This window comes from Augochlora pura, chromosome 3 (assembly GCF_028453695.1).
Source record: "Augochlora pura isolate Apur16 chromosome 3, APUR_v2.2.1, whole genome shotgun sequence".
NCBI lineage: Eukaryota > Metazoa > Arthropoda > Insecta > Hymenoptera > Halictidae > Augochlora > Augochlora pura.
Window position 1 is genome coordinate 26330827 of NC_135774.1, and position 26969 is coordinate 26357795.

The following is a 26969-nucleotide window of genomic DNA, read 5'->3' on the forward strand; positions in this document are numbered from 1 at the left end:
GCGAGATCCGCGAACGGGGACGCGTCGGCGAGTCCTTCTCTGAGCCACCTGTGATCGGAACCGTAATATCGACCTGGTCGCCGGCCCATCTCTATGCAGATTTATGTACTTATGAATAGACCGGCGATCTCTATGCAAAATAATCATTTTTAGACGTCTCCGATATCGAACAGAAATTAGCTAGGAAATGTGTCCCTCCCATTAACCGATGTAATACCGTTGCATTTTAAAATTCTTCTTTTATCTTCATTGCTCCGCGTTCCATTTACCCATTTCTTCTATAAATGCACACAATCCGCGATTTGCATGTGAAGCGAAATGTTGCAGGAATCTTCACAGAATTTATTTTTCCCGGTTAACACGTTCCGTGCCGTGTGCACCACCGGTGTTACACGTTAAACTTGATCTTCACGCCACGTGTACCACTTACTATCTAGCAGCACTTATTTGTTCTTAATATTTTCCCTAACAGGACCATGCGATTTTTGATTTCTTCCATTTATTTTATTTACTTTCATTTCTGTATTCTAATAACAGAAGAATTCAATTTTATTTCGATTGAAAAGAAATTAATAATATTCATAGTTAATTGATCTTACATGAAATCTTCGTCACGAGTCTGACTCGTTATTATAGTGCAAGGTGTTAATGCGCTGGAAACAGATATTTTATGACAAATGTAATTCTGTAAAATATATTTCAACCAAAAAAATGATGCCTTATACAAAATGCAGTATAGAAACTCATAAGTTTATTTAGTTGCTATATATACAATAATTAATAATTACAATTAATATATCAATCTTTAGTCAAAATATCAAATGGCCTGAACGACAAGTCAGGCAAAAACGGCTTGGCACGGAACGTGTTAAATGAAATACGAATGGTTGAGCAAACTGCAAAGAGTATAGGTCACAGAGCATTCGACGCTTTCCTTTATTTATACAATTTGTCAAAATCGAAAGAAAATAGCCAAACAGCAATTGTCTCTAATTCGATAACGTAACGAGACTCTCTGATATGCCGGTGACGACCACGAGAAAACGTTAAACATCGCGAAGCTAGAAAATGTTGCTAAGTCGTTTCCACGGAACCTTAATTAGCGCTCGCGCGGCCGCGTAGACGGTCGTGGCTCGTGTCGTGCAGAAAACGCGGACAGAAAAATCGGGAACGTCCATTAAAAATGCCGCGGCAGAACGGAGGAGAGCTGGTAAGAAAAAGAGGCGCAATGAAAATTGGCGATGCGCCCGTCGCCGCGGATCCGGCAGGCGGCTGAATAGATGCTTTCTTTCGGGTTCACAAAAGCGGAATTTCACCGTGCCGGTAACGCGAGAGAGCGGTGCTCACCGGCGGACTCGGCACCGTGTTTCGCTCCTCTATCTCGTTATTAGAGAGTCGTAAAGCCGAAGAAGTGTCCCGGGGCCTACGAACGGACGAGAGCTGCTTTGCTCGTATCTAAATCTCGGTACGGTTCTCACGTCACCGATTAGTACCGGCAGTTTCTCATGCGTCACTGGGTTACTGGATTCTCCTGGCCGACGCTTGGCTACCCGGTGCCTTATTAGCCGCATACCAGCCGCTCTCGATAGTTGTTAATGTCAACGTGGACACCGGTGGCCACCGGGCTTCCATCGCGCTGCCGTTCCGTAACGTGCCCCGATACTCCGCGCGCGATTCCAATCGGTTCTACGCGCTCTACACAAGCTGCGTAAAATCTGGTAAAAGCGCGACACCGATTCCCGTCACCGCGGTCCGACCTTTTCCGGGCTGATCGACCGCGTCCGACGCCGATTTCTTTCACGTTCGACCACTGTCCCCGTCAAACTTCTTTCCTACGCTCTCTTCCACTCGCTTTGTTCGGGCAATTTCAATTTATTATCTACGAATTTTTATTTCGAACATGCGGAGCTAGTTGCTACGAAATAATTTCTGTGCTAATTGATTTGTTTTCGGGTATAATTCACTGCATATTTATGGAATAAGATATATTACACTTTTGTTATACCTTTATTTTGTTTATTTTTTAATAAAAAAATTTCACATGTCTCGTTCGGTAAAATTAATTATACCTGGAAACAAACTAAAGACTCTGCTATCCTAGTTGCACTTACACCGACGGAGCCGAATTTATTTTAATTGCTTGAAAATATTGTTGAGAAGGTTTAACATCGCTCATAATATTATTTATCAAATTTCTCTACAAATTTATTGTTAGCACGTTGCGAGAAAATATAAATTAATTGTCAGAAACTAATAATAATATTTATGCTGCAAGTGCAAATAGAATTTATCTTAACCTCGAATAAGATACAATTTTATTTCATGAACCATAGACGGGGTTTCAAAACTATTCTCCATTGGTCATTTTAGAGCAACAATTTTTGAAGAGGGATGAACGTCGATCAAGCCGGTATAAAATTTCTGTAAAATTTTAGTGTGCCACGGCTGCACGGGACTCGTCGATTAATGAGCCTTGTCGCGGAGTCTCGAGGAAGGAAGGAAGAAGAGAGAGAGAGAGAGAGGAATGTAACGGTTTAATCAGTTTCATCCTAAAAGCAGCCGAGAAGATTCCCGCCTATTCAGAATGTCAAGGTGCAGAGGCAGTGCGTGTCTCTCACGCGGCGTCATTGTCCCTTGATCACGCACGTCGTGTCTCTCAGCCGTTGCGGCTACGCCTTGAGCTTCACGGCGGGCGCGTTTCGAAACAATCGTCCATCGACCGTTACTCTTTCTCATCGCGAGGCGACCGACTGCGTTTCATCCGGCTTGTTTGGCCCCGCGCTCGGTCCGAGAGCATCGCCGTCATCTATCTCGGCCCTCGATCGCGATGCCACACTGGACGCCGACTAATTGAAGACAAAGGAAAGGGCTCATCTATGAGGGCCCCGCAACAGGTTTGTATCGATGATAATCTGAACCCCTGTTGCGATGGCTTCGAGGCGCACGTGCATGGTACTTTCGATAAGCATTTCGACTTTCGGCGACTTTCTTGATCGGCCGAAAGTGTGCTGCCACGGACCTCTCCAAAGATCTTCGTTTTCGAGAGGGATCTAGCTGGATCGGCCTTCATTCCTCTTCGATGCAAATTCTTTGCAAATTTTGTATAGACTTCGAAGGATCTGACGAAATTGTCATTTCAGTTGCTGCAGAATTAGTAACCCATTGCAAGAGAAATTATATTCGATTTCAGCTTCCTTATTTATTTATTTATTAAGCAACCATTGATTTATAAATTGCCCTATTTCGATTACAGGATATAATAAAAATTAATAATTTAAATAGAAAGTATACAGTATAAATTGCATCAGAAGATTTAAAACTCACAGAAACGAATAAATTTTTAATTATACTATTCCAATTATACAATAACTATTGTTTCCAATAACATAGTTACTTATACAGATTTCCACTCCCCAACTTTCTCCAAGTTACAAAATTAAATCTGGTAATAACAGACGATCCATCAATCCACTTATCACTTCACGTGCAGAAACAAGAGCAAACCCAATACTACAGCGTTCAGCGTGTCATTAAATTGAGACAGTTCCGTGATTTGTGAAAGCATATGAACGGGAACATTAAAGGAACAGTAAGATCAACTTCTGCTGCAAGTATAAAAGTGGAGGTGTCAGAAATTGAAACTTCACTCGTTGCAGTCGAACGACAGTCTATAAACGTAGGGATCGCTACAGGAAATCGGATCACACCACGTCACACGAATTACCTGTCATTCGTTCATAAACATGGATCTGCCACAGGAAATCAGTTTCTAGGTCACTTCAATTTCTTGGGTATATACGTCGTTTAGCTGCACCGCAGACTTCGTGGAATTTATCGCGTATTAACCCCGGCATGCTTAAGGGAATTAAAAGGTCAAGAATGTGAACAGAATCTTAAACGTGTATTTTTCTTGCAACAATAATTTTTTTATAAATCTGTGATATTTTATTTTTGTAAGTACGGATATGTATTATTTAGCAGTGTTGATTAAATAAATATACCTCGAACAGAGAAAATAATATTTATAGCACTTTTTTGGATAGAAAATGACCCTTTTAATGCCTTAAACATCCTAGGGTCCTACAAACTTTGTTGCAATTAATAGGAATAAATAATTGCAAGAGATCGCAGCTCTCAAGATTTGTTTCTCGAAATTTATTTACTAGAGAAAACATAAATGTTTGACAGCGTTGTCTCCCGCATGGGAAATTCGGAGCGATTCGTCGCCGACTCGCGCGTTTCCCTTTTGTTCCAAACGCGCTGCGAACGCACGGAATCGGTATAGCGTCAGGTGGATGATTTCGCCCGGGGCGACGTTCGCTCTCGCGAACCGGCGATCTTGATCCCCGAAACGAGGCGGAACGGAGAGCGTCCCACGGTTCCGCAGGCGGGACGAGGACGGAGGATGAAAAAAGGGAATGGACCGAGGCGAGAGATGAAGACAGGTGGCGAGAGAGATAGGGAAGCCGAAATTGAACGCCCGACGCTCGACCCAGTTGTAAATGGGTGAGCGACCCCGTTCCCGAGATAATATCTCGCGTCCATCATCTACCGACGAATTTTTCCTCGCTGAAACCACCTGTGACAATTAATGGCCGGCGCGGCACACGTGACGGCGAACGAACAATGTTGCCTTTCAACTGTCCTGGATGAACTAATTTATTTAATTCGCGGCCCGGCTCCTTAACGCGGAATCGTAGGTGAAAGGTAGTTAATTGAAGACGGTCATTAGCCGGAGGGACGAGCGGGAGGCCCGACGTATCTTCGAAATATCCTACTTACTACTACCGGAATGCTTGCAACAAATTTGTCCGTGTACTTCTTAATACTACTTTCTTAATTGACGTTGGAGCATCGCTTAATATCTTGCTGAATACACTCCTGGACAAAAATACAACACACTTTACAATTCACGTAATTTTTATTCATTTCACATTGCGATCGACGTTTCGATTTTATACATTTTTGCGAACTAGCATTATAAATATAAATAAATAAAATAGAATCGAAGAGATGTATATTTATAGTAACATTTTATAGGAATATATAAAAATAAAATCTTGCCATTTTTAACCTCATATGACCTCGTTTATTTTTAGTAAAAGAAAATTAAATATTAAGATTTATTAAAAGCTCAATATTTAATTTCTTAAAAATAATTCTAACGATAATTTAATTTTCTAAAGATAATTTTAACGATCCATTAATAGCTCTAATTTCCCAACAATAAAATGTGTAAAATTCTAGAACATTCAACAGGCATTTCCGCACGATGAAAAATACTGTTCCCAATAGTTGAACTTAAGAACGATAAGAGATTGCTGAAATATCAATCTAATGTATACAGCAGGGGATAGTGTGAATCATTACACGCTATCGGGACGAGCTATTTCATTTCTAAACCAGCAGTCTGAACAGCTAAAGAAAGAAAACGATTGCAGTACGTTCTCTCGGTCCGGTGACTTCAACGCATGGTAAAGAAGCATCTCCGGTTTCCGCGTTAAGTAACTGCTAGCGTAGAGAGTATTTAAAAATGAAAATCGCCTCGCCAAAGCAAAACGAAGCCGGGAACAGGTTGGACAGGCCCTTCTTTCCTTCCGGAGAAACCGACCGGCCGGGAGAAATGTCGCAGCCGGTCGCGACCCGCGCTCTTCGTTGTCATCCCGACTGACTTACTGCCGCGATGCACGTCGACTGTTGACTAACCGAAGAAGCACAATCGAAGAAATCGGAAAGACAATGTGTACGAGCTCGTGACTGCATTATGATCGTCTCCATGGGAACGCCGAACGCGGAACAATCCAGGCACTTTATTCCGACTGCTGACGATCGTCGTGAAACGTTTCGGCTGGGCAGATGGCTCGCGACAGTGATGGAGAACTATTGATTGCTTTCTTTTACTATATATCTTAATTTAATTCAATTTTTAGAGATTTCTAACTCTTTTTGATAATATATTTATTTAAATACTTCTGCTATTTGTAAGTGAGTGGAGATCCTTTAAATCCTTTCTCAGAGATGTACAGAAAATAATGTAGCGACAGGTGGTCATGGTTGAAGCAAGAAAATGTCGACTGCCCTTAATGCAATAATAATTGAAGGTTATATTTTTAGTATATTCGACTTTATTACTGCTTTTTATCCTACTGTATAATGCATATAAAACTTCTATATTCTCCAAATTGTTTGGCGTGCTTCGTATATCGTGTCCCTGAAGCTTTATATTATACGTCTTGAACATGGCGCTTCTGAAGATACTCGTCGCTAGTACTATCGGTGGTAATCGATGGCTTTTCTAAACCACCGTGAACCATCGATAATTCATCTCTAGCCGACGGTGGTAAGAACAGCCGGGGGTCCCAGGGCAGTCGGAGTCGTGCGAGAAATCACAAGGGAGCCATCGCGTCTTACCCATCCCCACGGCCTGCACCGTAGATTTCCCTCATTGAATCCCATCCGAGCGTCCAGAGGGGGTCTCCCTTCTACCATCGGACCTTAATGGTGCCGCGAAGTAGGTCTCCGGCGATGAAAGAGGGAAACGGTGGTTCGGTAGGATGAAACGAGGAGGACGGGGGCACCGGCGAAGAAAATGCAAGTGCGTCCCTCTCCTATTTCGCGAGGCGCATCGGGGTCCCCGTTTGGCTCGCTTAGAGGCCTTTTTCGCCCTGCCGAAATCGCACGGCCACCTGGGGAGCAACGGTAGGAAGGGAGGGCTGGCCGAAAGGGAGAGGAGGACCTCGCGGAGTAGTGGGCCCCCGAGGAACTCCAGTTTCGCGGACAGGATCAGGAGTGGGGGCCTCGGGGTACCGTGCAAAGAGTTGCATAGGGGGGAGCGAAGCGAAGTGAAAGAGCGAGATAAAAGGGAGAGAGAGAGTGAGAGAGAAGAGAGAAAGGCGGAGAAAGAGAGACGGAGACACGCGCGCGCACCAAGCGAACGCGAACTCTCGGTGGCCCGTGGCTCGCCGGGTCTCCCCTCGTGCGATACTTCGGTATAAAAGCAATGCAACCTCTTTTGGATGTAACACACGAGGTTCGATCGACGCATCCCGGCGTCCACGTTCACCAAGGTCCCGAACAGCGCAGCCAGAGCAGGTCTAGCCATAGGCCGCCGCCGCACGCAGAGGCACGCTCAGGATAAACGAAGACACGGCGGTTCTTCCTCCGTCCGCATCTCGTTGTTTTCGGTGGTGATTTAACGTACGACTACACCTGGGAACCATGAGCAAGTACACTGTGACCGTTCTGTGGCTACTTCCGGTGTTCGCCGCGGCCCTCACGCTGCCGGCCAACGAGAAGCCCGGCAACGAGAACGACCTGATGGCCACCATCTACAGCGACTGCCTCAAGAAGGAGTCCATCAACTGCATCAAGTACAAAGTATTCTCCTACGTGGACAAGATGCTGGCCAACAAAGAGGATATCACCCTCACCGAGGGCATCACCGTAGTCAAGACGTCCAACACCGAGGAAGGAGCGCCGAGGTCCGTTGCTTGTGAATCGTTTTCTCTGCGTCCTATCGAAAATATCGCTAGATCGCGGATCGTTACGGTCAAGAAAGATATCATAGTCTCCGTCAATTCTAACAAAAATGTACAGTTTTTAACTTTTTCAATCTCACTGCTGTTACAAATTGCAGCAATTGCTTCTTGTCACGAACGTCCGCAGTCTGAGTACGTCTATAGTTCATTCTCAGAAATAGGACACTCAACTTGCATGAATAGAGTATTATATAGATCACTGTAGATCGACCATAGCAATATAGAAATTTGTTAGAGTTCTTTAGCCAGATGTGGCTGACGTTGAACTTGCATTCCGCAGGTCAATCGAGTCCAGCGACCTGGAGACGCTGCTGTTGGACAGGCTGGGAAGATTCCTGCGAACGCATACGGTCAAGGTTGACCTCAAGGGCACCGACATCCTCGGCGCGATCGAGTCTGCCGGTCGCAGCTTCGAGGACTTCACCGACAACGCGGTCGAGAGTCGAGGCAAAAAGAGTGAGTATAAAGTGCGCTGCCGCGGCCACCCCCGTCGAGACGATTTCCCAAGCGCCGCGCGGCTAATCGAATTCAGTATATCACGGAAAGAAGGACGAAGAACGGTTCCTATTCATTAGGCGAATCACGCGAGCAGGTTCTCCCATGTTTCCGCGACAACGCGGCCGGGAAACAGCCGGCGTGAAATGAAATCTTTTTATTAAGGCAATCAACCAATTATCCCGGGGCCGGTAATTAACTCTCGTATCAGATAACCGGGATTCACACGCGAGTAACGCGCGCGAGCTCTATTCAACGACACCGATGACGACGCGCTCCGGGGAAGCTGGTCGCGAGACGTTGACCCACTGAGGAACTGGTTCCGCTTCCCCTTGAAAACACCTCGGGCAACGCGAGGAGAGGATTACGAGCGTGCAAGAGAGACGGGCACGCGCGAGATCTCCCGCCGCGCGAGATTTTTGACATACTTTCCATCCCGTGTGCACGGGGTACGATCGCGTTGACCTTCGCCTATTCCACTTCTTCTCCCGGGTTCCTCTCACGCTGAGAAAGGTCGGGTCACTCGGTTTCTTAGCCGTGAATCCTTGTATCTCTCCTCCGTCCGTTTCCCCTCCGTGGGAAATCCGCGGCCAGCGAATTACGCTGGACAGCGGAGACGCGCCGCGCCGATCGTAATCGGTGAGAAATCGCGGCTACGGTACGTCGACCCTGTGCCCGGCTGAGCGGCAAATTAGCCATGAACACCATCCACGGGCCGTCAACCTGTCGCTTCCATTGGACGAGTCTCGGGCAAACGTTTCTAGAACCCCATAGCGCCGCCCCCGGTGAAACTCTCGTAAACTACATTTTTAGCGCTCCGCCGGACAATCCGCTTTTACTTCGTCTTTATTTCGAGTTCGCGAAGGCACGGCTGTCGGCTGCGTTTCCAAACAAAAATGATTTCTCTCCTGGACCGATAAAAAGAATTTATACCAGCAACCGTGGATCTTTAACGATCTTAGAATGATCAGAGATAATATCTTAAAGAGACATAATTATTTATTATCTTCTTCCATCGGTAAAATGAAACGGTAGGTATGATTCAGGTTAAGACTGAACCAGAGATAATACTTTTTATTTCCAACTCAGGAAGTGCATCGTTTCCGTTCCAAAAAAGTAGGCCGCAGATTCGGTGCATATATAAAATGCGCAGAGCAGTCCAATACAGGACAAACGATGTAACCAAATTAGATTTTAAACGATAATTTTTAAAATGCATAGAAGTCTCGAATCTAGGCTGAAGCAGACATAAAATCCTCGTCACCTCAGCATTACCATAAAAGCGATCTCTCCTTGTATAAATTTTCTAGCCAATTCCACCATAAATCTCTGTGCCAAAACTATCGTCTAGTAAATATATAGATTCAGGTGTAATAAGACGAGTCTGACGTTATTGTTAAATTGCAGAGAAAGGCAAGATCCTGGGACCACTCCTGATGGCCATGGCGCTGAAGGCTGCAGCCCTGTTGCCCTTGGCATTGGGAGCGATCGCCGCAATCGCTGGCAAAGCGTTGCTGGTCGGCAAGATCGCGCTGGTGATCTCCGCGATCATCGGGCTGAAGAAGCTGCTCAGCGGGGGTGGTAAGCACGTGACGTACGAAGTGGTCTCGCATCCCCATCACAGCAGCAGCCACGTAGTCAGCCACGACGAGGGACACGGTGGCGGCGGTTACGGTGGCGGTGGCGCCGACTACGGCGGCGGCGGCTACTCCGGCGGCAGTGGCCACGGATGGGCCAGGAGCCTGCCCCAGGATGCTCACGATCTGGCCTATCGCGCCCATCAACCTCAACCGCAGGCATGAAGCGGATAGACACGATTTCGACCACCACTTTCATTCTCCCTCTCTCCGCTCTTCTCTCTTCTGCATCATTCTCCTCTGATCTTCGACTTCGCCCTCGCTTCCTTTAATTTATTTGTTCCTATCGACTGTTTCAACTCCGGATGCCTGCCTATCGTCTGTCACTACTAGGCTATCCCCTGTCTCACCGATCCTGTCTCTCTCTCTCGCCTCGTCTATCCCTCTATCTCTTTCTCTCATCCTATTTTTCCTATCTTCTCGTTCTGTCCTCCTACCCACGAACCAGTGCCTCGTCGAGATACTCGTTCCATGTATAGCATTACTAGCCTTGTTATTTATTTCCTGCGGCTAACACGACTTATGTTAGTATTTATTTAATTACTCGACCCCGTGTGCTATTTTGTTACTGCCCCCGTTGTTCTTTTGTAATAAAGAGATGGCGTGCGCCGCGCTGGCGTCCAGTCCCAAAGAAAACAAACCATGCCGAGTCAGCACCTTGGTAGCACCTGCGGGAGCTCGCATATACCCGCTAACCCACGCCTCTATACTCGCTACAGAGATAGGAGCCGTCGGGCAACATCGGCGTCCGCGGTGGCTCCGATATATTTATGAAAACGAGTGAAAGTAGTGTATGCATGTAGATCCGCGGCGGATCCATTGATACCTGAACCAGATACGACTTAATGAGCGCCGCGTAAACATGCCGGTGCAACGGGTGGAGGGGGGTTCCCGAGTAGAAAGTACGGCCGCGGAACAGTTTCTCGTTCCTCTTGTTTCTGTTCCCGTGTGAAACCGAAGGACAATGGAGAGAGAGAGAGAGAGAGGGAGAGGGACAACGAGGTAAGAGAGGAAGAAGAAGAGAACGGTCGCGGAAGTTTCTCGACGCGATGTTCGGTAATGGCTCCGCGCGCGGCGATGCGACCGGTGCAGTCTAATGCCCGAGCTGGACGTCGTAAAAGCGCCCGGGAAAAAAGGGTCGGCCGGCGTCGATGCCACTACTGACCCAGCTACGACCGGCGATCGCTTTAATGGCCCGTAAAAGCCGGCCGAGAGTCATTTTCCTGCGGCAAAACTCCTTCATTACCGGCGCATAGATTACCGGGCCGGCAGCCGGATACAAGCGAACTTCAAACCGGTGGCCTGCATACCGCGACTAATGTCGCCGCGGCTGATTCGTGGTCAGGGCCACGTGTAATAACAACGCCGGTTTCATTGGCGTGCGAGCCGAACCGTGACGCGGGCGGGCTGCCCCCGCATCAGCATGGATCGCGATGCAGAAAATGATCGGCGTCGGACGGTGCCGGGACCCGGCGAACCGGAAACCATCCCGCCGATATCGGATACAGAGTGTAGAGCAGCGGCGCGGCGATAGTCCACGACGAGGTTCAAGATCGCGTCGCTTTCGCCGCGAGAGATCATTTCCACGGCACGTACGCGGCCGTGAAATCGGTAACGCGACGCAATCAACAGTTCCGGCTGTCTGATGACTGACTGGGCAACCTCCTTCGATCGCCGGGCTTGTCTCCGGCGTTCATTCGAGACAGGGATCGATAGATCGCGCTACGATTGCTTGACGGAAGGTGGAGATCGACTGAAGGTATCTCGTAGAGATCAAGATGTCCGATGATATATCGGTGATTTTTGTGGAGGCTGCAACCTGTTCGCATTGTTGCTCGAATTTGCAAATTTTTGATACATTTTCGGAGATCGATAGATCGCGTTTGGTCTTCTTGATGGAATGTGGAGATGGTTGGAAGGCTTCTGTAGAGTATTGTTATTATTATTATTATTATTTATTTATGAATAAAAATAATTTAGTACACAATGGTCGATTATCTATTAATGAGAGGTAGGTTGGACATTAAAGATGATCCGTCTAAAGTGAATTTCCGGAAAGAAGAAGTTCATAGAATTACAATATTGCTTTTACATATAATATAATTTGTTTGATACAATTGCATTGGCCGGGAGTAAAAATGATATGATATCAATGTGTCTGACCTAAACAGGTCTAAATTTTTGGTAAAAGTCATGATACCATTTAGTACCTTATCTGCTAGTCGTCAAACATGAAACGTCTAAACTTGAGAGGTAGCAGATTTAGTGGAGAAAAATCATAATCCATGATGGACACAGGGTGGCTCATAAAGACGTCTATCAGGTAACCTTCTTTGTGTCTTGCAACCTACCTGCATCGTTGGTTCCAGTTAGAAGAATGATAGATCGCCCGATAGAATTAAATACGTTCGACGATCAATCGGCAATGTTATACGAGCGTTGTAGCCTGTCCGCAGTTTGCACCCGGACTCATGGAGCTGAAAGGTGGAAACAGAACGAGACAGACACGTTTCAAATATCAAGCTTGATCTTCGCCATCGACCCGCATCCGCATCGTTGATCCATAATAGACCTCTTCCCAGGAGCCCGCGATAGATGCAAACATCCATCGATCACGTCCAGCTGTTTGATTGACTTTAGCGCTATCTAATTCCCGTTGATGATCTACTCCATCCGGTAGCCAGAGAGTATTACCTTCTTGAAACCTTGCAACCTGTCTGCATCGGTGTTTGAGTTTAACGGATCGTTGCCTCACCGTAATCTAGACTGCTTGGCGGTGGCGAAAGAGAGAGAGAGAGAGAGAGAGAGAGAGAGAGAGAGAGAGAGAGACGGCCGATGACCAACTTATGTCCACGAATCTCATCTGTATTAATATCCTGGACTCGGTTCGATCGCTGATTCACCGTGATCTAGACTGAGCCGATGACCAGCTTAATGATCCTCCGAGAATCTCGCAGCTTGTCCGCGCGGCTGCATTCGGCGGAACACGGATCCGCCGCAATCTAGACTGCTTGGCGGAACCCGAAGCCAGAGCGAGACAACGAATGACCAACTTAGGCCCTCGACGGTTGCACCGCATTTCGACCGGGCCACCGATTCGCCGTGATCTACGCTGTCCGACGCGATGCGAGCCTGCCCGATCCTCGGATGATCCTGCACGGCGAATTTGGCCGATCGGTGATTCATATCGAGGCTGCAGGATGGTAGCTAGAGAGAGAAAGACGGCGAAAAGAAATCGTGCCGGAACAGGGCCACTTCCCCCCGAAATATTCAGTCTTGCCTCGGTGGTTCTCGATGGTTCACTGCGTCCGCGGACACCAGAGAACGATATCCCCCTTCCCCGACCACCCTCCGGCAAGGCCTACGCGTGTCTACGTGGTTTCACTTGGCGCGACCTAGTTACCTAGACCAGCAGTCCGTCGCCTGGCAGGACGAAAACGGCAAGGATTCGGGCAAGCAGACAGGATAAGGGGGAAAAGCTAACCGGGTCGTCTGATAGCGCGCGGTTCGCTCTAACGGTATGCGAGTTTCACTTGATTCTTTGCAAAACCCTCGAACCCGTTCAATAACATTCGCATAAATTCTTCTGGACACCGTCCTTGCCCGAACTCGGCGCATCCATAGTCCGCAGCTCTAAAGCGCCGTCGCATACCGCCAGCATCCTGTTTCTAAATCGACGCTCGCATCCGGTCGCTTTCGATTTCAGGCTTATCGCGGATAACATCAAGGGTGCAAGAAAGAGACAGACATAAAAAGAAAGACAGAGAGAGGAAGAGAGAGAGAGAGAGAGAGAAAGGAGGATCTCGTCTCGGCGTTGCGCGACGCGGCGGCGAGCGGAAGCTGAGGAGTGCGGCGTGTCGCGGTCTATGCAGAAATGCAGGCGGCATTATGATCCGGTTCGACCGGATTAGGAGCTCGTCGGGAGAGGCACCGGGCAGGGGAGTTCGTCGGCGAGTAGCGAAACGATTCGCTGTGATCGCCGGTTTTATCGGCGCGTCTGGTGGGGTGGCCACGTTGAAGGTAGGGACGAATTCCGGGCTGGATCCGTCGGAACTCTGCTCTCTATTCCTGGGTGGTTGCGGGACGGAATCCGTTCTCAGGTGTTCCTCGGCAATGAAAATGCTCCCACAATGGTCGTGTACGTACGCGGCCGGTGGGTGGGGAGGAATATCGCCAGCTACGGAGGTACACCTGACCAGATATATAGAGCTAGGGCAGGGCTTCCGTTACGGACAGTCCAGTTACAGTGCTCTCTGTACGCACGGATCTCGCGGCGTGGGCTAACGAGTCGCGGTGGTTGCAATCGGGAAGGAGAGACGCTCCGAAGAGGACACTCGTCGTCTTGATTAGCATCGGCACTGATATAACCTCTGGTAGGTATCCACCGATCTCTGATCTATCGCGTCACTCGACTTCGCGATCGGCGCGAACAGGATCGCCAACGTCAATCGCCGGTCTCTTCGCCGCAGATCCTACAGCTGATCCAGGATGAGATACTTTGGCCGCTGTTGCGCGTTTCTGGCCCTCCTGGTGGCCACGGCCACGGCAAGGTCGGCCGAGACCAACCCGACCAACTCCATCGACGAGGAGACCGCGAGGTCGACCGGCAACAGCAACATCTTCGGCGACCTGCGGCAGATCTACCAGGTGTACAAAGAGTGCGCCGACGAGGAGCTCAGCCCCTGCCTGAAGGTCAGGCTCCTGTCCGCGATGGACAGAATGTACAGGAGCATCGAGTTGAACGTGGCCGAGGGTGTCACGTTCGTTCGCGACGACCCGGTCGCCAACGAGGAGCCGGCCAAGTCTATCCAGGAGATAGAGGTCGCTCTGCCCAGAGCGCTGGACGACAAGGAGGACGCGCTGAACACCATGATCTTCGACAAGGTGGTCAAGTTCTTCCAGAGCCATACGCTGAAGCTGAAGCTACCGAACGTCGAGGAGCTGCAACGTAGCCTCGTTGAGGAAGGTGAGTGTGCCGATCGGCGCTGTCGTCGGCGGAACAGGCATAGACTTACGCGAGTCAGTCATCCGGACACAATTTCCTGGTTCAGTAGACCGGATGGCCCAGTATCGCCAATTCGACGGACACAGATAGAGTCGCTGTTTGATTATTCACGCTCGACACAGGCCGAGTCTGATTAAACTCTCCGTGGTTCCCAGGTCGCAAGAAGAAGAAGAATCTCAGCGGCCTCCTGGCCATCCCTCTGCTGATCGGCGGCACCCTGGTCCCGCTGGCACTGGGCGCCCTGGCACTGCTGGCTGGCAAAGCGCTGATCGTCAGCAAGCTCGCGTTGGTGCTCGCCTCGATCATCGGCTTGAAGAAGCTGGTGTCCGGCGGCGGGGAACATGGCCACGAGGTCGTCCAGGTCGGCGGGGGCCACGGGTCCAGCGGATGGGCGCGGTCGAGCCACGACCTCGCTTACTCCGCTTACAAGCCGGCGTCGACCTAGGGAAACAATGGCCCCGCGTAAACATCACTTCGCAATCTCATCGGACTTCGCTTTCACGGGCGCCGCTTCTCGCCGCATATCTCTCGCCTCCTCGAATCCCCATGTCGCCGCGCACACCCGCGCGTCCGCTCCCCCCATGACACAGCGAGCGCCCTTTCCGCGTCATCCTCACTATTTATTGTTCCCCCCGCGGTGCTGCGAGGCAGCCATGTATATTTATAGATACGCAAATATATTAAGATTCATACCAGCTACCCAGAGCCCATTCTTCTACCCCGCACATTCCGATCWGCAACGTCTTCTAAGAGCACGAGGCTRTAGGACCACGCGTAYCGGATGTTGGAGAATGGAGCAAAAAGGTGAAGCGTTCGCACCCTCGCGACGCMCATGTGAGTCTTTAGTCTTTAGGTAATTACATCAACTTCTCCCGGCGCGTACACACCGGGATCGATGACAATCGGAATGTTTTAAGATGTGAATACGTCGATGCTGGTCTGTGATACCGGCCGGGAGTTGTTTTGTTAGACAACGTTGTTAATTGTTACATAGAAAATATATTCTTGTACTTTTCATACAATTTGACTTACTAGTCTAAATCCTTCCTATCCTAGGTTTTTAATAAATTGCGTGAAGTCATGATGTAATCGTGGCGAAGTAAAGTAGCGAAGTTCGTTTGGAAGCTTCGGGGACGAGGAATCGCGCAGAGGAGCCGGCGGAAATAGAGCTCGCCGGAAGAGCAGGGGCCCGTGGAGCGCGATAATTAGAAAGGTCGATTAGCTGTGCAACGACCGCCACGGACGATCGGCATCTCGTTCGATGCAGGCCAGGAGAGCACTTCCGGCTCGCTGGTCGCCGAGTAGCCGGCGCGGCGCAGGCGGCAGAGAGAAGAGGCAGAGTCTTGTTACCTACATACTGGAAACGCGCGGACACCTTACGCACTTGCCATCGGGGGACCCGTGGTTGCACGCGTGTGTTCGGGCTCGTACGAGCGGTACACGGGCCCACACGTCTGTCCGAGAAGTAAACCAGGCCGACCAGACCCGACCAGGCCAGTCAGCATCCGCGCTGAGCCTTTTCAAGGTGCGCCTAACACTCTCTACCATCCCGGAGAAAAAGCCGAGAGCGTGTCTCTCTGTCCTCTCCGTGTCCTCTCTCGTCGGTGGCCCTGCCGCCGCCGCTGCCGCCGCGGTCCCCTCCACCCGAACCCCTTGTCCACCGATCGATCTCCCTACCAGAACCACGGGCGTCCAGGTTCATCGATCCTCGAACACACCTCTCGGGTCAGGTGGTCCCGTTCCGAAGATGCCGCGAGGAGGCCCTTCTCGACTTCCGAAAGTCGTCCCCCCTGGTCCCGACGCGGTGCTGCTCCTCGTCTCACCTCGTTCGCCGCTGGTAAAGAGAACTTGTGATCCTTCGACAGGAACCCACCGGGGGACAGGATAGAGGACGATAAGCTCCGCCGCTAATTAGCCGTGGATTTGGCCGGCGCGATTCGGCCGGGATCGATCGAAAGTAGGACGGCCGTGTCAAGTGGGACGGACCGGGCTTAGTGGCAATTATCGTGCCGATGGAAACACGGCCGATGCGCCCGCTTTCTTTCCGTAGATCTCTGGGAAATTCGCGACACCCGTATATTTATCCGCGATACCGACACGCGCTACCCTCGATCGTGCGGCGCTCTCGGAACTCGTGTTTGTCGCACGGGCTCTGAGAATTCTTGCTTTTCAGCGAAAAGACACGGTTCTCTATGAACTTTAATCACCGACGAGCGCTGTGCAATTTCAGCGGTGAATAGACGCTGTAACACGTCGTGGGAAGTAAAGCGTTCACCGACGTTCTTGCGCAGGTTGTTTCGTCCACTATGACCTCCAATCGCTCGAATCGAGAATGCTTTTAGTAAGAGATAACGTAGGATCTATAAAATGCGAGGTCTATAAAGTATAAAGTCTATAAAATGTGAGATAAAAAGAAACTATGAATTAGCGTATTTTTACCTGCTTTCGAGAATCCTCGAAAATTGAGACAACGGTGCTTGGAACGGATGATGGAAGTGTTACATCGTGGAGATCCGTGAAAAATCGGCCTTTCAATTTTTGCTTAAAATCGCGGCTTCTCCGGTGGAGGATAGATCAGTCACTGAAACGGAATAAGAGAGAAAAAAGGAGGATCATTCATTCATACCGCCGGCGTATATGGAAAGTTGCGGTGGCTCCGTCTTTGTCCCGGCGACGGTCGGCGCTCCTCCAAAGGAGAGAGAAAAGGAGATGGATAATTGGAAGCGCGTGAAGCATGCCCGTGGATTGCGTATCCGCTTACTAACCGTACTACATTTTCCTGGCCGCGAGTAGTTCCGCGGCAAGGATCATGATAATCACGAGGACAGACGCCGCGCACCAGGCATGCACCTGTTCGTTCGCAAATCTCGGGAGACCCACTTCCGACCACTTTCTTTCGCAACATGCGAGGTCTATAAACTTCCACGCCGAACGAGGATTAACACGCGTGGGAAACGGCATCGATCGGTCGGATTTCAATTATGATCTTTTTATATCCGTCTATTTATACCGGAAAAAGTTTCTCTTTATAAATACAGAAAACACGCGGAGAGTTGCGACGTGCTGCAAAAGATGTCGCTGAGAAATCTCCGACTGTGACCGTGGCTGAATCAATCAGTAAGCGCAAGCGGATCGATACATCTATCGATTATTTGAAATTATTTAATTATTTATAAAATTAATGTAGACGGTGGATCTTCCAAAAGAACTTGGCAGCCGTGTTTGAAAAGAAACTTGAAAGTCTCTTAAATTATTCAACAATTTAAATGTAGGTAGAAGAGATGCAGCGTTGTTTAAAAATACTATAATTTATTTGATTAATCAGTAAAAAATCTCTGTGTTGCAATAGTCTGCAGAAATTGAGAAATTAGAAAATAATTGATGGAGTAAATGAAATAATGTGGAAAAATGAATGTTGAATTAAGGAACGAAAATATACAGGTCTTGTAAAGAAGCTAAGGACCAGGATGGAACGAGCGAGGGTTTAGCACGTGAAATAATCGCGGGATGACGAAACGGATCATGGTTTCTTGATCATAGGTAGAGACCACGAAGGGGAAGAAGAACGGAGAGACGAAGAGAAGTCCGAGAAGGCTTCGCTTCGTGGGGGCCTTGACCTGACCTCGATCCTCGGGCGAGTTCACTCTCGCCGGCGTCGTCGAGAGGAAAGTGTTCCATTACCAGGCTCGTCCAGCTCTTGCCCGGCTCGCTTTGCCATCGGGATTAGCGTTTTGGTCCACGAGAATAGCTCGTGGCACGCCTGGCATCCTCGACCTCCCGTCGTCGGGTCGTCACGTGCTGCTGAAACGCCGCTGACACGGTTCGCCGATTAGTTTGCGCGATCGATACCCTCGGAGCCGTGGATCGCGCGCGAGCGCGCAGACGGCCGCGCGCAAGAGAAAAAAAGAGACGAATGAAAATTGACATTGCCGGATGAGGATAAAGTGAAAGTCTTCTGCCGGGATGTAACGCGTCGCGATTCTCTTCTCTTTCTTCCGTCTTGTTCTCTTTGTTCCGCGTGTTCATTCTTTTTTCTACATTCGCGCTCGCAGACACTTTCGTTTCGACCGCGTAGACGATTTTGTAGAACTCGTTCGCAGGCGTGCAGCCTCTTTCGTGGCGATGAGCTCGGTGGTTCAGTTAACTTATTATCATACCGGGGTAATTAACTTAATATACTTTCGTCGGTTTTCGATACGGGCCGCGTGCGGCCACTCGTGAAAGTTCCGGCGAATTCCTTCGCTGCTTTTCGAGCGGTTTATTCCTGTTTGGTATTCATGCTAGACTCGCGGACGTCGATGGTATATGGAATTGTTTGTAATTACGTAGATTTAACATGGAAAATTTACTTAATAGCAAGATAACACGGTTTAATTGTTCGATGACCGGTTGTCGAGAAAATTTCCCTCGAAGTCAATAGAAACGGCAAGCAACAGTCAGACATTCTATTTTTATCCTGTCGCGTGTATACGCAAACATCTTCCATAATTGTTTAATGCTTAAAAAATCATTTACGATTGTTACTAATCATTAAATTTACCAATTTTATAAATATACTTGGTAATACATATCTAAGTTTATAATTGGTATAGCGGCCGATTTTATTATTTATTTCGTATGTCCTCACTTTACTTAAATTAGTTTAAAAAGTTCATAAGATCATCAAGAATTAATTATAAGTACAGTCAATAAATACTAGAAGATCAGAGAAGGAGCACAGATTAGTAATACATGAGGAAAATTAGGTTAACTCGACAGACGCGCCGGAGACTTCAATGCGCGGTGAGGAAAGTGCGCTGGAGACTTCAACGCATGATCAAGAAGCTGCAGCAGTGATTTCAATGCCGCTCGATTACGACGCCTCTGCACAAGCGTAGTTAGATATTCAGCTCTTTTCTTGGCATATTATAATACAATAAAATCGACGACGATAAATTCATGGAGTTTATAATTAAATTAAAATATTAATAAATAGAATTAAATAAAAAAGAATCCGTAGAAATTTAAAGCTGTCAAAATTTTCCATAATAACTACAGTCGGGACATAAATATATAAATAAATAGATAAACCGCTCAAATGTGAATTATTTGGTTTATGCAGCCAGAATTGACGTTAAAATTCTTAAGAATGAAGTCTGTGTCAGATTCAGCGTTATGTCGACGTTTCACGAACGCCGCAGCATGCATCGAAGTTGGTAAATCGCCGAATTATCCCGAAAGCCCACCGGCAGATTGAGACGTAAAGAAGACCGTCGACGTAGGATCGAGAAATTCGAGGTAACCTCGTGTTACCATCTTCGACGCGGAGAAAGTCGCGGCCGGCGATCGGGCCCCGTCCGGCGTGCGTTCAGCCACGATCGGAAACGGTCTCTGTTCTTCGTCCTGGCCTCTCATCATCTTTTTCCCCATTCCTTCTCCTTGTTTTTCTAGGCGAGACGTCTTCGGGGTCAGGCCGAGGCGCGGCCAGCACCACGGTGTACGGGGTCCGCTGGCGCTGGCCCAACTCGGCCCGCGTGGACATTCCATGAAAAACCGTTAAACGTTCCCTCGCGACGCACGCGCGAATATATTAATCTCGAAGATGGCCGCCCGGGAGGACCACCCGAAACGCCGATGACACTCGATCCGAATGAATGGGATGCTCGGCCGACGGAGACAGAGAAACGGAAAGGGAAGGGGTCGGAAAAGAGAAAGAGAGAAAGACGGCGAGAGAGAGAGAGAGAGGATATGGTCGCTGGGAATGCGGCTTAACTGCGAATTACAGTTAGTGGAAAAGTCCTGAGGACCGTTCCGAATAATCGGACCTGCTCCGCGGAGATTTCGTCTAGAATGGTTGGTCCGGCCGGCGGAATCCCGGGTATGTGTGCCGTGGAAACTCCGCGAGGCACGAAAACGCGCGAAATCCTGTTTGATAGGAGGCCGCGCGGCAAGGAAAGTTGCGGGGGCGTGGGACACACGACGGAGCTTCTACGCCGGCAACTACGTATTATACCGCTTGCTGAAAGCGAAACCGCCGCGGATATCCTTGATATCATCGTCGTCGCAGCTTTCCGGGCCGCACTCTATAGGCCAGTTTTCCCCGCAGCAGATTAAGTTATGCGTGAAACCATGGGAACCTCTTAGAGGGAAAGCTGCCGCGGAGCTAATGGACGCTGGAAGATCGTTAATCATCGTGGCGTTTATCCGAAACGAAATGGAGTTTTGTGAATGAGTCATTACATTTCGAACACTTTTACGAAGCCGCAGCAACAATTTGCAACGTTTAACATTTCGTTTTTTGCTTCCAGTCCGTTCGATACGCGAGTCGCCAATTGGAGAAATTAAAGCAGTTGTACGACGTCCGTTCATCGACGACGCGGATGCAAATTTTAATGCTCGATTCAATGCAAATTGTGCTGCCCGGTGAAAATTACTCCGCATTCAACGCAGATTATCGTCGATTCGAGGATCAGTTTCTAGAAACGAGTCGTCGATACGAACGATAATTATCGGCATAAAGTCGGGCATAAATGTCGATCATTTCTTCATTCATCGGCAGCTTAACGACGCTCCCTACGGTGGCTCGCGGAGTTCAGTTTCAATGTCAACAGTCCTCCGTGAATATAATTGACCTTGAATATCCGATCCTTAAAATATTCTCCACGTGTCTCCGAACGAAACGAGACACCTCGTTTCTGCAGCTCTCTTTTTATATTAGCCATCTGTAGACTACTAAAGTCTAGCCTGTTTGACCCGGTCTACTATCAAATATTCATCGAACTCCATCGAGTCTGCACTTGCAAAATTTAATGACCAATTCCTTCTTAAACGGCACTCCCTTCGAATACAATTGCATTTGCATATCCTAATATACTTACGGTATGTTTCGTCATATATCGATCACGATGAGGCGTAAAATTAAATTGGACAACCTGAAAAAATGTGTCAGACATAAGAATCAAATGAAATTATGTATGTCAATGCCTTCGAAGTGGCACGAGTCTAATGAATCTGACGTCTAAGAGCGTTTTATAGATTTTTACACTGTTGTACTCGCAATTTGACGGTCTAGAGCCTCGCTAGGCTACGCTATGAATTATTAGTAATGTAAATGAAGCGAAGCTATTAATTCAACTGTTTAGGCAGTCCTATTGCCTTATTAAGCAAACGTTATATTGCATGCCTTTGCATTTCCTTGTCAATCGTTATCATATACTCTCTTGTTAAGCTACTATGACTACACACTTTAATATGATCTACTGATATACTCTATAGAAAAAAGAGTCAAGAACAGTGTTTTACAGACAGTCGATTGTCTGATTTATAAAGAATTCCAGTTTTCTGATAACAAGCGCGAAGTAACCTTAAAATCTTTCACGAGCCTGGTCGAGAGAAGAACGCGCAGCCCGAAAACTCGTGCTCGACCATGAATGTACGGATCCGTTCTCTCGCGGCCGGACTCAGACGTCTGGTCGGCTTTTACCGGAAGCGGTCGCAGCTGGAATCCGCGTTCCAGGCGGCTTTGAGCCGCGCCGGCGCGTCTCTGCCGGTCCGGCGATGCCCGAATCTCCGCGGCTGGAAAAGGGCAGCGACGCGTGGGCAAGCATCTTCCAGCGATTTCCACTCTCCCTCTCCCGCGGCGGGCCCCGCCGCTTCTCGTTTCGAGGAGGATCGGGGCGGTCATCGAGGTGGCCCAGCTCGCGTCTCTGTGTGCGCGCTCCCGCGACGTGGACGCACACGCGGACAGAGGGCTGGCCCGAAGACCGGGTCCGGCCCGAAGAGCGAGAGATCGGTGAGGAGAACACCGGCGAGGAGGGACGGGGGAGGGAGCGCGGAGGAACGCGCGCGCGACAGAGAGGAACACGGGACACGACCGCCTCGAGGAGAACCAATAGCTCGTACGGGTTGTACAGCGGGCGACGGGGGGACGACGTTTGGGAGGGGAGAGGGGGGGCCCCGTGGTACCCGGGGTACTCGGGGACCGGTGGGGGCCATCAAAATTTCAAAAACGTACGCGGGCCCCTTTCGCGACGAGGATAAAAGGCAGCAATCGTGATTCTTTCGGTCAGTGTCGATACGATCGCCGCAGTTGTTCCGAGTTACGGTGCGAGCGTTCCGTCCATATTTTGGGAGTGCCACCCGAGAGCCACCAGGAGTCACCCGGTTCAGTCCAAGTTCGTTGTTGTTGGTTTTACTTGGTGTAAACCTCGAATACCTCACCCCGGAGAAAACATGTTCAAGTACGTGGTAATCGCTACGCTCCTCGCCTCGTGCACCTTCGCCGCCCCGGCCACCCAGGACCCGGCCGCCCAGCCCTCGATCCTCGAGGAGGCCCTGGACGTCTACGCCTCGTGCTCCGGAGACGACGTCGCGGTGTGCTTGAAGCTGAAGGCGTTGCGCTTCGTCGACAGAGCCGCCCGGTCCGCGGACATCGACGTCTTCGATGGCTTCAAAATTGTACAGACCGAGGAAGCCAAGGACAGGTATGAGAGATTTTCGCGATAGTGAAACGTCCGCGACGGAGAGGATCGTCGCGAGCGATGGCTCACGGGAGGATTTTACTTTCTAGCCGTGCCGATAACGCCAGATCCTTGAACGACATCGAAAGTACCCTCCCCGCAGAGGTCGAGGCCAAGGAAGCAGCCATCAACGAGGCTCTGTTCGACAGAACCGCCAGATTCCTCTCCACGCACACCGTCGAGCTGAGCATCCCCGAAGAGGTCTCCCGCTCGTTCGATGAAGGTAACCATTTCGATTTCGATACTAATCCACCTGTCGCTATCGTTATTATTTTCACTAGTCAATCACGTTTAAGTTACGCATATGGCTTCACTTTTACCAAAATTCGACTCTGTTAGCTAACAGTCTATACTATAAATGTAATCGCTGTCGCCTCTGATTGCAGCTCGTGGCAAGAAGAAGAAGATCGTCAAGTCCCTCTTGCCGATCCTGCTGCTCCTGAAACTGAAGGCCGCCGCCCTCATCCCGATCGCTCTCGGCGCCCTCGCTCTCCTCGCCCTGAAGGCCCTGGCCATCGGCAAGATCGCGTTGATCATCAGCGCCATCATCGGTCTGCAGAAGCTGTTCGCGAACAAGCACCAGAGCTACGAGGTGGTCGCCCATCCTGTCCATTCCTACGGCCACGAAGAACACCACGACCACCACGGCTGGGCAAGATCGGCTGGCTCCGAACTTGCGTACAAAGCGTACAAGCCGTCCGAGTAACTTCGCCGTCTGGCTAGCATCATCCAACCACGCTCACACATTCGCTACCTTCGTTCGCCAAAGTGATCGTCCTTAGCCGTTGGCGATCACCCACGGGGGCTGCGCGTCTCGATCCCTCGAGGACTCTACTCTACGTGTCGCACCGTGTGCAAACCGACGGACGATCCACCGATCGTACCAACACGACCTACCACGACCTGGACCGGGACCTGTTTAGTTGTTTAAGACGATATATATTACGTGACCAGTGACCGAACCGTGACGTACTTAACTGTGACGATCGACGACGGGACGCATTAGACTACGGTTCTTCGGGTGGACCCGGCGCCAAGCCGGCCACTACGGTGACAGAGACTGGACGGACAATAACGTCGAGGAACAACAGTGAATGGTGGTAGCCGCGCACCCCCGTAACAAACCCCCTAGTGCGGTATCCCTTCAGGGGTCGACGCTTCGGAGCGATCTCAGTCGGAGATCCCGGGCCGAACGCGTTCGGACTCGTAGTCAGTACCTGCACCAGGTCCACCAGATTTAATTCCAATGATTATTTATATACCGCCCCGAGTCGGGGGCTGCCATGTAACTTATCGCATTATTTATAAATAAATCTTAATTTTATACAAAAGCCTCTCTCTCTCTCTCTTTCTCTATCGATCTAGACCAGCCGCCTATCCTGCTTGACATCCATTGCGCGCCGCGACAGGCGACAGCAGGATGCGTTTCACCGGGCACGTGCTAATTGCTTGTAATCGCGTTAACACCGTCCGGTGTTTGCCAGCCAGGTGACCGATCCGCCGCTCGCTGTCCCGCCGCTACTGTCTTTTCCCCGATCCGATTTGCGCCGGCACACGGAGTTTCTCCTCGTTGCTTCTAGGACACCTGGACAGGTTTTTGACGGGGTAACGACTCGTCGGGACCCCGTACCCCGGACGACGGATCGGTGCTCTTCTTCGGGTGCATCCGCCGTATCCAGGGATCCGCGCACCAAATATGCCCAGCGAATCGCGGACTTTCGCTGCTCGCCGAACCCGTCGAGTGAAACCGATTGTTCCGTCCCGTGTGAACGCCCCCTTGACGCCTATATAGCCGTCGGTACACGGCAGCTAGATCAACAGTATTGTTTCGGTAGTCGGCCGCATTTCTTGCCACCCGCGAGGCATCGCGAATTTCGTCGTAAGAGTCGATGGTGGACCGCGGAAATTTGTCGATCGGTGACGTCGATCTGGAACAGTATGTGGAGACGCGTTAGGCGAGAATGGAGGGGTGCGACGAAGTGATCGAAGAGCTGGAATCTATCAGAAGGTTCTATAGATGAAGCAAGTGATCTCATGTAATTTTTCTGATACTCGATTCTTTTTGATCAATGAGTGTTTAGTGGAACGCTTTTATTTAGAAATAAAGTGGGTGATTAACTTGATACAGTGTTAATATTTTTAGTAAGAATGATCCCTGTTTTCTATTTATACTTCAATAGCAAATTTCGGTTTAATTAAAACGTTCATTTAAATTTAATTTAAACTATTATGATTTAAATGGAAACGCTGAAATGATATAGAAATTCTAATATAGTAATAGTATATCTAATAGTATATTTAGTTATATAGTATAGCTAGTATATCAATATTTATATATTTATAGTATATCATATTGATGAGAACTCCGTTGCTCACTAGTGGTATTTTATTCACAAACTACGCTATTTAAAAATGTGCTCTGATAACTAGAATACAATTATACAGTTGTGACGACACGAATTGATCGCATGACAGCTCGTTCACAACTGTCGACCATTGGCATAGCGATTCCCTGATAACCCCTATCTCCAGCTATTTCCTAAGATGCTGTCCACTTCAGGGCAGTATCACATTAAAATATATAATATAATAGTATAACAGTATATTAATAGTATAACAGTATATTAATAGTATAATAGTATATTAATAGTACTATCAAAATAAGATAGTTCGAACTTTTTTCTCAATTGAGTCAGCGAGGAACAAAAAAGAACTTAATCAGCGAACCAAAGAACAGTATCAAACATCACGTATCTCTGACTGTGTTTTCCTAGTCGAAAGCACCGCGTAGGAGATAATTAGCAGCCTACTAAAGAATCAGAGCCACTTCCAGTTCCCAATCTGCCCCGCGCATCTCGCCAGAAGTCATGGAACCGTCTACAATGCGAATTATCTGTTCCCAGAGCGGAGCGATCAGCTTAATTACGCATTCCCCTTTCAACGCACGGGACTTTCATCTCGTTTACACGAAACCTTTATCGACTTTCTCCACGGACATCCTCGGGCTCGGCCCGATGTTCACCATGAAACGCGAATTGCGCGGCTTCTGTCTGTTGATCTTCGTCTCTACGGGGATCACTGTCCTCATGGAGCCGAAGGAGGAGCCTATACTGAACGCCGAAGATCCTGCCAGCTTCACGGAAGCTTTCGGCACTTGTTTAGCCAGGAAAGAGTACGGTGCCATCGAATGCGTTAACAGGGGTGCTCTGACTGCTCTGCAAGGGTTGAATCAAAATGATAATTTGGAGTTCGGGGATGCTCATTTGGAGAGGGCTGACGGGTTCGGCAGGGATCTTCTGGATTGGGATTACGATCCGAAGGACTTTGGCAGTATCGTGAAAGCCGCGACCAGGTTAATGGAACGCAGAAGTCTCAAGTGGAATTTGGATAATTTGTATCCTGGGCTGCAGCTACGAGCTGGACCGATGCTGAATGGAAACGGCATGCTGGAGTTCGTGCTGAATGATAGACAGGCTGCCTTCGCTGATAGGCAGCTTGGGCCAGGTGAGAAGATATGTAATTGAATGGAAATCTGGACTGTGGCTTAGATACAAATTTAGAAAAGGAAGCATTTTATTTTGCTATTCCAAATAATTGAATTGAAAACAAAAATTCTAAAATAGTAAGCTAGCATTTCTAAATTTTAAAAAAGTTATATAAATAGTGCGCCGTGAATTTACAGAATCACTGTGTTTGAAATACATGCAACGAACATTCCTAACTCTATCGTTGCATTCAACCCAAATAATCTAATAATTTATTTTGGAACCTGGCATTGAGAAATGATGGGGTTGCA

General features: G+C 48.8%; 3 protein-coding genes across 3 annotated transcripts; all 3 read left to right on the top strand.

The window, feature by feature from the left end:
- The first annotated feature begins 7218 nt into the window (after nucleotides 1-7218).
- LOC144479109 (uncharacterized) lies at nucleotides 7219-9835 on the top strand. Its single transcript, XM_078197624.1, has 3 exons — nucleotides 7219-7481; nucleotides 7819-7994; nucleotides 9441-9835. The coding sequence occupies exons 1-3, from the start codon at nucleotides 7219-7221 to the stop codon at nucleotides 9833-9835; spliced, it is 834 nt and encodes a 277-aa protein (XP_078053750.1).
- A 4323-nt stretch (nucleotides 9836-14158) lies between these two features.
- Nucleotides 14159-15120, top strand: LOC144467660 (uncharacterized). Its single transcript, XM_078176554.1, has 2 exons — nucleotides 14159-14636; nucleotides 14831-15120. The coding sequence occupies exons 1-2, from the start codon at nucleotides 14159-14161 to the stop codon at nucleotides 15118-15120; spliced, it is 768 nt and encodes a 255-aa protein (XP_078032680.1).
- A 7766-nt stretch (nucleotides 15121-22886) lies between these two features.
- Nucleotides 22887-23879, top strand: Osi9 (DUF1676 domain-containing protein Osi9). The gene is made up of 3 exons (XM_078176601.1): nucleotides 22887-23137; nucleotides 23224-23396; nucleotides 23560-23879. The coding sequence occupies exons 1-3, from the start codon at nucleotides 22887-22889 to the stop codon at nucleotides 23877-23879; spliced, it is 744 nt and encodes a 247-aa protein (XP_078032727.1).
- The last annotated feature ends 3090 nt before the right edge of the window (nucleotides 23880-26969 follow it).

Coding starts and splice junctions, on each gene's coding strand:
- Osi9 (XM_078176601.1), top strand. CDS start 22,887: ATGTTCAAGTACGTGGTAATCGCTACGCTCCTCGCCTCGTGCACCTTC. Junction 23,138..23,223: donor ACCGAGGAAGCCAAGGACAG/GTATGAGAGATT, acceptor TTTACTTTCTAG/CCGTGCCGATAACGCCAGAT. Junction 23,397..23,559: donor CTCCCGCTCGTTCGATGAAG/GTAACCATTTCG, acceptor CTCTGATTGCAG/CTCGTGGCAAGAAGAAGAAG.
- LOC144479109 (XM_078197624.1), top strand. CDS start 7,219: ATGAGCAAGTACACTGTGACCGTTCTGTGGCTACTTCCGGTGTTCGCC. Junction 7,482..7,818: donor ACCGAGGAAGGAGCGCCGAG/GTCCGTTGCTTG, acceptor TGCATTCCGCAG/GTCAATCGAGTCCAGCGACC. Junction 7,995..9,440: donor CGAGAGTCGAGGCAAAAAGA/GTGAGTATAAAG, acceptor GTTAAATTGCAG/AGAAAGGCAAGATCCTGGGA.
- LOC144467660 (XM_078176554.1), top strand. CDS start 14,159: ATGAGATACTTTGGCCGCTGTTGCGCGTTTCTGGCCCTCCTGGTGGCC. Junction 14,637..14,830: donor ACGTAGCCTCGTTGAGGAAG/GTGAGTGTGCCG, acceptor CGTGGTTCCCAG/GTCGCAAGAAGAAGAAGAAT.